This window comes from Sorex araneus, chromosome 6 (genome assembly GCF_027595985.1).
Source record: "Sorex araneus isolate mSorAra2 chromosome 6, mSorAra2.pri, whole genome shotgun sequence".
Lineage (NCBI taxonomy): Eukaryota > Metazoa > Chordata > Mammalia > Eulipotyphla > Soricidae > Sorex > Sorex araneus.
The window spans coordinates 103,560,419-103,572,899 of record NC_073307.1 but is presented as its reverse complement, the minus strand read 5'-3'; the positions used below and the strand labels follow the sequence as shown (position 1 = coordinate 103,572,899).

The window sequence follows — 12,481 nt, the reverse complement described above, 5'->3', positions numbered from 1 at the left end:
ATAAGTCATATACATATGATTACATTTATGATTAAATATAATTACATTTATATATGATTAGAATTTATATAAGTAGGACTTATATATGATTACATTTCATTTATTTCTTAGTCTTCTGTGCATGGTCCCATGTTTTAATCTTTTAATTAAATCCTCACTTTAATCTTCACAAGAATTTTATGATGCCAAGACTCCATTTCAGAGATTGAGGAATTGAGCTTAGAAAGATATTAAATTATCTCTTAGGGTGGAGAAATTATTAGAAACAGTTTAAATATGGGGCCTGAATGATAATATAGCAGGTAGGGTGTTTGCCTTGCACACGGCCAACTAAGGTTTGATCCCTGGAATCCCATGTTTTTCCCAAGAGCCAAACAGATGATTCCTGAGTGTAGAGACAGGAGTAACTCCAGGGCATCACTGGGTGTGTCCCAACACCCAAAAAGAGATAAAAGAAACTGAGCTTAAATTAGGAGATGAGTGCTGAAAGTGGACTAGTGACCGAACATGGTGACCACTCAATACCCCTGTTTCAGACCACAACACCCAAAAGGAGAGAGAGAGAGAACAAATTGGAATGCCCTGCCACAGAGGCAGGGTGGGGTGGGGGGGGATGGGATTGGGGGTGAAAGGGATACTGGGTTCACTGGTGGTGGAGAATGGACACTGGTGGAGGGATGGGCTCCTGAATACTGCATGAGGGAAAAACAAGCATGAAATGTGTGAATCTGTAACTGTACCCTCACTGTGACTCACTAATTAAAAAATTTAAAAATTTAGAAATTAAAAAAAAAAAGAAACTGAGCTTAAATTAGAAAATTAGGCTACCTTTTAGTTGCCTGAAAATTGCTGCTGTATAATTCTGGGCACTACTCTGTCACTGTATCACTGTATTACTGTCATCCCGTTGTTCATCGATTTACTCAAGCGGGTGACAGTAATGTTTCCATTCGTCCCAGCCCTGAGATTTTAGCAGCCTCTCCTTACTCGTTTTTCCCAACGATTGGAGGCTCTTTTCAGGGTCAAGGGAATGAGACCTGCTATTGTTACTGTATTTGGTAAAACGAATATGCCATGGGGAGCTTGCCAGGCTCTTCCATGCATGCAGGATACTCTTGGTAGCTTGCTGGTCTCTCCGAGATGTGTCCCGCACGGTCCAGGAATATGTTCACTCATGCGTCAGTCTTGTCCCAAGCATGTGGAAAGTGGCCTGGAGCGTAGGAGCGGTGGGGTAGTGGAGGTCAGCTGCCAGGGCTGGATCCCTTGAGGCGAAGAGGGCTCAGAGGGCTCAGGCAAAGGGTGCAGAGTCCAGTGGCATGGTTATGGGGGCCTCATTTTATGCTCCCTTCCAGTAGAAGCAGCCCTGAGTTTCTGGAGAGTGGCTGATGAGGATATTATCTGGCACGGGCAGGAGGTGGCTTATGGGTGTCACACTGGGTCACCAGAGATTGGAGGAAGCAGGCAGAGGATCTCTGCTCCCGGGTCCCGTTGAGCCCAGAGTCCAAGATCACAAAGTTCTGCATTACCTGGGTTCTGTGAGACTTCGCTCATTCATGAGGTTCGACCCAAGCATGTGGAAAGCGGCCTGAAGTATGGTGATGGTGAATATTTTTATATGAAAATAATTTAATATTAAATATTTCTACATTGTTTAGATGTAATATATTTAAATATTTTATAATTTAAATATTTTATATTTAAATATTAAGTATTCTAATAGCAACATTTTACAAAATGTCTGGATCACCATATATTATTTGATAACCTATTTTTAATATATGGTACATAATTCTTCTTTTTTTTTTTTTTGCTTTTTGGGTTACACCCAGCGATGCTCAGGGGTTACTCCTGGCTCTGCACTCAGGAATTACTCCTGGCGGTGCTTGGGGGACCATATGGGATGCCGGGGATCGAACCCGGGTCGGCCGCATGCAAGGCAAACGCCCTACCCGCTGTGCTATCGCTCCGGCCCCTATGGTACATAATTCTTATTTTTCACTGATTTACAATATTATGGAATTCCAGGGTGTTGCTTTCACATTCCTTTTTTTGGGGGGAGGGTCATACCTGGTGATGCAGGGGTTACTCCTGGCTCATGCACTCAGGAATTACTCCTGGCAGTGCTAAGGGGACCATATGGGATACTGGGAATCAAACCAGAGTCAGTCGTGAGCAAGGCAAATACCCTACCCACTGTGCTATCGCTCCAGCCCCATCTTTCACATTCCTATATGTGTATAAGTCTTATCATACTTACTAGCCAAGTTCTACTGCCATTTACACTACCAGAAAGATCCTTCTAATCTTTCCTCCCACCTCTGCTATTAGAAGAGCTGGAACGCACTTGGTGGTGGGGCACAGAGATCACACAGTGATCACACACTCTTCTGTGGCACCATGAATCATGAACAGTGAAATCATGAAAATGCTACCAACATTGCCTTCTCCCATTCATGCTCCTTTTGGTTTCTGTCAGTCTTTTTCTGTTCTTCTCACTGAACATATATTATATCCCAGTCCCCTTAATTCTGGTAGTCAGGTTTATCTTAAGGGTGCACACAAATGTTTTGCTTCCTCTAAAATAATGTAGGTTAGTCACTAAGACCCTGTCCAGTTCTAAACCATCACAGGCTACGACTCTGATCTCCTATAACCCAAAGCAAGGGCTGGTCGCTGCCATGATATATCACAGATATCCACCTTTATTGGAATCAAGAGTCTTTAAGAAAGTTAGGAACTAAGAAAAATTAAAAAGACAAGGCATCTGTAGAGCTGTGTGACCATTAACAAAAATTTTGCATCTAAAACAAACCAATCAGTACTTGCTGCTTCCTTCCCAAAATCAAATTTATGTAAGGCAAATTATACTACTCATAATATTACTGATTTTTAATACCAGTTATTGTGCTCAATTAAAATTATGCAACTAATTATATATACCATTTTCCAGGAACTCGGTCTTTTATTTACTTAAACACCTATTTAATCCAATATCCTTGGTCATGTAACAAAATCTTATAGTTGAACAAGCCAAGAAATTAAGTGCTTTCATGGTACTTGTAATGAATAGAGAAAATAGGCATTAATCAAATTCCTACACACACATATATGCAAAATTGGTTCTGTATTATTTAATTTACTGCGTTATGCAACATTCTATACTTGAATCCTTACAAAATTTCTGAAAATTATCCCCACTGTATAATGAGGAAATGTGGACTCCTACAGATTAAATAAATAAACTGGTACATACAGAGTTGGGATTTTGTATATTGTTTTATAATTGAATCATCGTGAGATACAGTAACATCATTGTTCATGATTGGAGTTCAGTCATACAATGCTCCATCACTTGTCCCTTCACCAGTACACATTGCCCAAAACCAGTTTCTCTCCAGTCCTCCATCCCTTTATAGCAAGCACTTTTCCTATCTCTCTCTCCTTTTTGGCCTTATGGTTTGTAATATGGTTTGCAATCTAGGTACTGAAAGGTTATTTCAGCACTCATTTCTTTCCGACTACCTTTGGCATAGTGGTCCCTTCTCTACCCTAGCTGCCCTCCCCACACCACCACTTGTGGCAAGCTTCCAACCATGGACCATTCCTCCTGGCCCTTGTTTCCACTGTCCTTGGGTATTAGTCTTAGACTATGCTTTTTATATCCCACAAATAAGTGCAATCTTTCTATGTCTGTCCTTCTCCCTCTGGCTCATTTCACTCAGAACTGAGTTTTTTTTTAAATTCAGTTTTCTGGGATGACAAGTAGCCATCTGGTAAACATAAAGAGGAAGCACAGAAACTTTAGATTAATGTTACACACATAAAGAATGAACAGCATGTGAAATGTAGTGGCTTTTAGAATTGATCATTTTGGTTTTTTTTTCAATTAACTAGAAAAACAATAACAGCTATCCCCCAGCAAACATTTTCCCCCAGTTCCAATAGCAAACCTTTTGTAGAAACTATCTCAAAATCTCTCCCTTATATTTTCAGTAGCTTTTGGACTTCCAGAACAGAAGAATGCTGAGACATCTATACCTTGAAAGTAAAGTTGTAGAGACAGAGCCCTCCTATGGTATGGCTGCACAGATGTCAGGAATCTGTGGTCTAACTATAAAAATGAATGTGCTAACCATAGTGGTGAGAAATGTGTCCAAGTAGAGTCTTTTGTCCTTAATTTGTAGTTATTTTAACCCTATAATTAGGAATTCCTCAGAGATTTTTAATACAACGTATTTTGTTTTGTTTTAACTGGCCACCGTCACTGTGGCTCTGAATGCCATCACATCTGCAACAGGTTTCTGACAAAGATCCATAGGACCTTCAGCAAGATGGACTTGCTGGCCCACCAAAAATAGATGAGGATCATTTCATTATTGGGACTATGGTTGAAGTATATGGAGAGACCAGGATTACAGAGTTGCTTGCTTGGCCCTAATAAAGAAGATCGTTGTGCTGCACAAATTGCCCCCTTTTTGAAAGGGGAGGGCATTTGAAAGGACAAACCTAGATTACTGAAATCCTCAGATGGATGCTACTAAACTTAACTTTCTAACATGGATCGCTAAACACATAATTTGAAATCTTCTTCAGCTCTTAGGGTAGGACTTCTTTTTATTAAAGTTGAGGTAATGTGGTTACAGTAGTTAATGTTTGTGGTACAAAAGTTATTACACCATCACCACAAACCCAAAGTCCCTCCACCCTAGTTCTTATGTGAGTTTTAGTCCTCCCTTTTTTCCCTATCAGCCCCACATCCCTACCCCTATCACTTGATAACCTTAATTCTATAGTCTAAGTAAAAAGTTTGTTTTCATTGGACACTCCATTCCCTTGCCATCACTGTACATATAATATTATCTGGTATTTGTTCTTCTCTCTTGGACTTGTTTTCCATTGTGCATATAGCACACCTAGATCTTGGCCATTGCAAATACCACTAAGTGAACATAGCTGTGAATAAATCTTTTCACATTAATGACTTGGTTTTCTTGGGACAGATAACAAGAAATAGAATCATTAGGTTTTATGAAAGCTCTGGTTTTAATTTGTTTGAGAAGTATCCATACTATTTCCAAAGAGACTGAACCAGATGACATTTCCACAGTGAGTAGAGGTTGCTTTTTCACTGCATTCCCATCAACACTATTGTTTCTATTCCTCTTGATATAGAAGCTATTCTCACTGGTATGAAGTGATACTTCCTTGTCATTTTAATTTGTACTTCCCTGATAATAAGAGATGATGAATACTTTTCCATATGCCTATTTGTCATCTATATGTCTTCTGTAAGGAAGTATTGTTTATATCTTCTTCCCATTGTTTAGAGTTGCCAGTTTTTTTTGTTGTTGGGCTTTGTGAATATTTTATATATACATATATATGTGTATATATACACATATATATTGAATATTAGCAAAGAACAGGATTTTTTTCACCTCAGACACTTTGTACAATAGCCTAGTTACCAATAGTGACAGGATTTGAATATTTTGGAATCCATGCTGCAGTGGCAAGAAAAGATATATAATATAAAAATATCAACTATAATACAGAAACCAAATTTAACAGCTATAATTGCATGTACAGGATTCATTACTCTTTACCCTGGTTTCTTGCCTCTGAGTTCTTGTTCTTTCTATCTCACTTCATAGAAATAATACACACAAAAGACTATGATCATTAAATTCCCAGTTGTCTGGTTATCCATCAATATGGGAAAATTGCCTTTAATTTCTTTCTCTTTAATATTTGAGTGATGGTTTACTACTAAGAACATACCTATTTCTATTTTTAAGGGGAGTGTATTTTAGGACTGAGTAGTCCAAGTAAAATGCTAGTGATAAGGTAAAAAACTATTTCATCCCTGAATAATATTTCCTCTAAAACATTGTAAATAACTTTGAAAAATTTCTGTACCCACCCATACACACAAATATATAGCTCCTCTCTGAACTGTGCCATTAGAAAAAACATTCCTGGTCATATTGCAGCACATCTAATCCCAGAAGTTTCTAGTATTCATCCTTACCACATCATTCCAATCCAGATTATCAGCTGCTCATTATCCCCAACAGGCCTTAGACATTTGTGTTTCCTTCTTTTTCTCCCATTCTGGTATTAACTATCAAGAATTTTTATTCCTACGCCCCTACCTTGTATATCATTGAAAAAATGAATAGTGAAAAAACAAGGGCAAGAGAGCAATTATGGTACCTTCCTTGTATTTACCTAACCTGGATGCAATCCCCAGCATCACGATACACCATAGAAGTAACCCTGGACCACAGTCAGGTGTGAATCAAAATCAAACCTAAAAACAAACTAAAAATATTTGGTGAACACAACATTCTCTGAAATCTTGGTCTCATGGATCTAACATATTAGAAGATCACTTACATTGGAAAAGAGTGACTTTTCAAACTTCATTGCCATTGATGCTTGAGAAATGGTACTATACAGAATTCAGTGGGCAGCTTTCCTAGGCTTGCCAATGCCAAACATTCAAATTTAAAGCAAATGCACACATAAAAGAACCAGGAAAAACTACCATTCTCTAAGTCTCAAATCATTGGCTGGCAGGGTGAAGGATGTGTTGAGAGGCGGGGGGTGAGGGGTATTTATCACATAGGACACACTGTACATGATAAATTTATCCCAAAAGTAACCTCTCTTTTGTTTCTTAATATGACCTGGCTCATATTAAATTTGGGAAGCAGTGACAGGGCCTTGCATATACAAGGCAAGTGCTCTATCACTGAACCTTAAGTTCAGTGGCACCCCTAAACACTCTAGATATAGCCCTGGTAAGCCCCAAACACTACACAAACAGGCTAACCATCACTAAACAAGGTCCAAAGACCCCCACAAGCACAATCAAGAGTGTCCAAGACCAGTCCCCCCAAAACTACTGGGTGTGAACCCTATTTAAATTTTGGATAAGAGGGCCAGAATTCAGGTAAGCATGGCTCACATATATATGCTATTATTATATTTATAAATTTATATAATTTCGTTTTTCCTTAGGATTATAAATCAAATGGAGGGAAGGCATACTCAGTGGGACCAAAAGAGGAGAAGCCTGTGCATATATACACAGATAAATCCCCTCAGTGTGATTGTTTCCTAAATAAGCAGATGTCACTCTATATATGAATCTTAAATATCAGAGCAATAAAAAGATTATCAGTGATATTTTAATATGCTTTTCAAGATCTCAGTTACCCAAAACTAAAATTATGGAAGATGAGGTGATGAGATGGGCCCATAAAAGGCTCAATATTAAGATCTAAGTCATTCTTAAATTTCATAAATGAACTCTCCACCTCTAAATTCCACCCAAAAGCAATGCTGACCCATGTGACTCTTTTGCTATTCTAGGACACATCAATCTTTTTCTGCAGAAAGCGTTTTAGGAGACCCTGCCTGATCTGCTTAGACTTGATGCAGTAGACAATAGGGTTCATGAAGGGTGGAACCAAAAAATGTAGGTTGGCCATGAGCACTGCTAAGGCAGGGTAATGGTGTTTCTCTACTCGATGCAACACAGACAGCCCCAGTTTTGGCATATAAAAGATAAGAACAATACAGAGGTGTGAAACACACGTGTTGAGTGCCTTGAGTCGCTCACCAGGTGAGGCAATGGTCAGCACAGTTCGTAGAATCAGGGCATAGGAAAGCATGATGAGGAAGGAATCGAGGCCCAAGGAAAAAAGAATGGAGATCAGGCCAAATAAGCTGTTAACCTTGGTGTCTGAGCAAGCCAATCCTACAAGATCACAGTGGAGACAGTAGCAGTGAGAGAGTTCACTGATCTGGGGAAAGAACAGGCGCCGTAAAAGAATGGGTCCTGGGAGGTTGAGCACGATAGCCCTCACCAGAATTGCAACCCCCATTTTGGCCATGGTTGAATGTGTAAGAATTGTGGCGTAGTGAAGAGGTTCCCGAATGGCAATGAAGCGATCAAAGGCCATGGCTAGCAGCACGCCAGATTCCACATAGGTGAAGGCATGAATAAAGAACATCTGTGCAGCACAGAAATCAAAAGGCAGCTCACGAGTGCCCAGCCAAAAGAGCCGCACCATTGTGGGAAAAGTAGAGGCACAGAGACCCAGATCAGAGGCCCCCAGCATGGATAGGAAGATGTACATGGGTTCGTGTAAAGCTGAATCAGTGCGGATCAGGAAGAGGATGATACTGTTACCCAGGATGGAAATCACACAGATGAGGTTGATGGGGATGGAAACCCAATGATGAGAGGCTTCCAGTCCTGGAAAACCAGTGAGGAGGAAGGTAGAGTGACCGGAAGTGCTGGTGTTGCAGGAAAACGTGGTGATTCCAGGAGGGAGTTGTCCACCCTACGAGTAAGAGTCAGCTGTTCATTTGACTGTCACTTTTAAAGTCCTTATAAAGTGTGGGCTAGGAAGAAAAAGATGTCCTCAACCCTCCCTTGTACCATGAAAGAAACCTTGTTCATTTTATCAGCTCCATTGCCTTTCATTTCCTGGCTAATTTAATCTTCTTTAGGAGGGATTTTGGGTTATAGCCAGATGCATTCAGAGATTACTCCTGGCAATTTTCAGGAGTAATATGTAGTGCCAGGGATCAACCAGGGTCTGTAGCATGGAAGGCACATGATTTAGCCCCATTGCTATCACTCTGGTCCCTAATTTTCTTTTTCTATGTGGCAGTTACTATGTTTTATGAGTTGATCTTTGTTGACAGTTTTAGTCACACTGTCTTTTTCTATGACCCCAACAATCTCTTTCTTTCATGTATTCTAAGCCAAAAGTATCCCCACAGTGTCTTCTCAAACTAAATAATGAAGAAAAAATAGTTTTCTATGGAAATTTTGGATATTAGAAATAAGTCATTTAAACTTCATTTCCATTTATATTTAGAAGTAAGTTTTCCATGGTATGACATATACATTTGTCATATATTTGTTAACAGAAACCAGAAAAGGAAACATTCAAATCCATGATATATGTTTCAAAGCCATCCACTGAGGGTATTTTTCCTCCTCTAATGTGGTCTTGGAGTCAACATTTTTTTGTCTCTCTTTTCTGAAAATGCCTTTAGAATCCAAAATAGTTCTTTTAAATGAATTCAATAGTGACGAATTTCTTTCCTGTGAAGACATACTTAAAATAAGTGTTCAGGAATTCTTCAACTAAGATAGGAGCTGGGATGTTTACACTTTTGTTTAATCCTTTTGTTCAACTCCCAGACCCACCTTTTCCAACCCCACATTCTTCTCATTGGCTGCTTAAAGCATTTACCCTATGTTTGAGACAGTTCTGTGACTAGAGACAAAATTAGAAGCACTCTCCTCACTAGTATCTTTCCCAATCTTCTTACCATTTTGAGCTGCTATGAAGGTACCAGAATGCTTTGTCGTTCTCCAAAGTTGGAGGACAGAAGGATGAGAATGACAGGTCTTGTTGGGTACCACCTGAAGGGTCAGAAAGATAAGCATGAGTTTCCAGGAATGCAGACTTAACAATTGGAAACAAGGACCCGAGAGTAAGTGCTTACTTTATCTAACTCTGTTACACAGTCTCACCACCTTCTGTCCACCGTAATAATTGCATTTCCATTTGTCTATTTCTATATTTATTTGCATTGTAAATTGTTTCCTATAGAGTCACAAACTTGAATGCTTACTTTCTAATATTTTCCAGACCTTCATTATACTAGATATTATATACTCAGGGAAAAAAATGTCTAGTATCTTTTAGGGCCTGAGGATACAGCTAACATGGTAGAATATATGCTTGGCATGTACCAGACACTGAGTTTGATGCCTCCAGGTGTGGCCCTAGTGTTCCCTGAGAACCACAGGGTTGCTCATTGCAACTCCAGGACTGACCTCCAAACTTTCAGACCCACCCCACCTCCAGGGCAACCACACTGACCTCACAGAGTGTTTGTGAACACTGGAAAGACTTAATAGTGCTTGTTATATAGTAGTCATATATTCAATTGCAGTGAAAACTATAGATCCCCTTTGGTTTCACATCACGAAGGACCCCCTCCTTCCAAAGTCTGTGAAATTCATCATCCCCTTTATGTAGATGAGGAAAAAGCGTAAGGTAAAGCTGCTAATTACCACATTTAGAGTAAGTAGAAGAGACTGACTTTAAGCACTATTTGATTCCAAAGCTCGGGCATCTTTCTGTGTCTCAGCACACACATGCCAAAAATCTTTACAATTAGTCAAGGGACAAAAATATTATTTTTAAAGATTAAGAATACACTCAAAGTGCTTAAAGTTCCTAGTCATAGAAACACATAATACACACGAAGAATAATAAAAATGACTAAGAGTTATTAAATATTTACTATTTTTGGGAGTGGGTATGGTTATCTTTACTGTTTTGCACTGTATAAAAACTAAGGTATCAAATATTTGGATAATTTTCCTATAGCCAAGAAATAACAGAAGAAGTGAGTGAGGGTTCAGATCTAAGCAATGAAATCCAGAGTCTATATTTTAAAACACTATGTTACATGTTAAGCTGCTTCCTTCTGCTAAACAGGCCAATGATTAAGCTATGATGATTATTAATATTAAAACTAAAAATTTCTCATTCTCAAGGAATAGGAAATTGTATTACAAATTTGTGGGATCTCCTCAGCTTTCCCTCTTCCTAACTGCACATATGATTAATTTTTTAACTTCACCATAAAAGAGTTCTAAAACTGTAAGGGTCCACTTGCATATAGACATCCTTTTGTAGTTATATGTGACATGAGTTTAAATATAAACTCAGGGCTTAGGCAGAGTAGTCTCCTGAGAAAGCAAAGTAGGAACATAGTAAATCCAAATAAAAGAAAACAAGAGGGGAAACAAGAAAGGAAGGAAAGGGGGGTATAAGAGACAGAGACAGAAGCAGGGCAGAGAGAAAAACCTTCAGAGAGGTTATGGGAGTATAATTAAATCTCACTCTCTGCCTCTCACAATCTTACTGATCTATATTCCAGAAAACTACAGAGTGCAAAAACTTTATTATGGAAGTCCGACTCCATATAGCTCCTAGCCTCACTATGATTCCCTGAAAATAAAATACCCAACCTACAGAAGACTGAAGTCTATTCCTACATGGTTCCTATAACAACCAGGAGTTAGTCTCCAGCGCTCAAGGGAGTGTGAAGCTTTAACCTTCTAACCTTGCCACTGAGTCCTGGAACTGAAGAATCACCGATCCTGCAGTCAAGAGAGAGGTCACAGAAAAATAGGTCTGGCACTGCAGTCCTAGCCTAAAACTGTCAGGAGCCGGAAACCCACATTTCCCCCAGGTTGATGAGGATTTTGTGGTTTAGCACAGATAAGATGATAATATTTAATATTGGAGTGCTCAAAAGTAGATTTATATATACCTCAAAAGTAGATTTATATATACCTTCATAAAGATTTATATAAACCTTTCTAGGCAGGCATCTATAACTGGGAAGTCACAAACTGCAAACTGTCTGCAAGGTTTCCAGACTCACTTCCTGTATCTTTCTGGTTGTTTGGAGCTTTCGTTATTTTTCTAGGGATGAATTTGAAATAAACATTAAGGGACTCCACCCTCCCCACATCACATGCAGAGACGCTCAGAAGCTGTTGCCTTGAGTTCTGAAGACTATCAGTGAAATTTGAGTGAAAAAATAAAATAGGGATTTCTCAAAAATTGTTGATTGCTAGAATCCATATAGAAAATAAATTATGATTATTATACTGGTCCTAACAGAATCATTAAGCAGCTTTTCCATAATCTCCTAAATATTTTAAATTAATAGATGCCTTATAAATCTGTGTGTGTTGTTTTATTTAAAAAATTGGTGACAAAAATCCTTGATTATATTTAGTAGATGAAATCTGGTCATTTATAAAGAGCTGCTATGATCTGAAATGAATTAGAAATATCCCTGGCATTCAATGATATTAAATTTAAAATGATAAAATGACAAGTAAACTCATTTTATGTTATTAAGCTGGTAGAGAAACCTATTTGTGAGCAAATTTCTGTGATACTACTTCCAGGATTAACCAGATAAATCTGCAAAACAGGTCCAAGATATGTGCAAATATTTATCTTTAACATGTCTTTTCAATAAACACATGTGTCTTCTCATATTAACTTTTCAGAGGCTGGGACAAGTTAGCATACATTCTTTATTATTATTATTATTATTATTATTATTATTACTATCATATCATGAGATACATAATTACCAAGTTTTTCACTTTGATTTCATGATTGGGTTCAGTATACAACCTTACATACAGTTTATGCTAACCAGGTAACTAAGGGTTGAATATGCTCTAGGTCAAAGGTTCCCCAAACTTATCTAGTCTATCACCCTCCTTTCAAGAAAAAAAAATCACTTAATGTCCCCTTTGGAAATCTACCTTCTATAAGAAAACAAACAGGAAGTGACACCCAGAGTCCCCAAATTACTAGCATCCCCTGGATCATGCCAGTACATCTCC

At 38.5% G+C, this 12,481-nt stretch overlaps 1 protein-coding gene across 1 annotated transcript in view; it reads right to left on the bottom strand.

Annotated features, from left to right (window-relative positions):
• Positions 1 to 7,376: 7,376 nt before the first annotated feature.
• Positions 7,377 to 12,481, bottom strand: part of LOC129405917 (olfactory receptor 51G2-like) — an 18,769-nt gene continuing 13,664 nt past the window's right edge. The window contains exons 3-5 of the mRNA XM_055143638.1: positions 11,173 to 11,209; positions 9,385 to 9,454; positions 7,377 to 8,357 (exon numbers count right to left, since the gene is read on the bottom strand). Of these exons, the coding sequence (XP_054999613.1) occupies positions 7,377 to 8,357; positions 9,385 to 9,454; positions 11,173 to 11,209 (1,088 nt within the window). The remainder of the gene's footprint in view (positions 8,358 to 9,384; positions 9,455 to 11,172; positions 11,210 to 12,481) is intronic.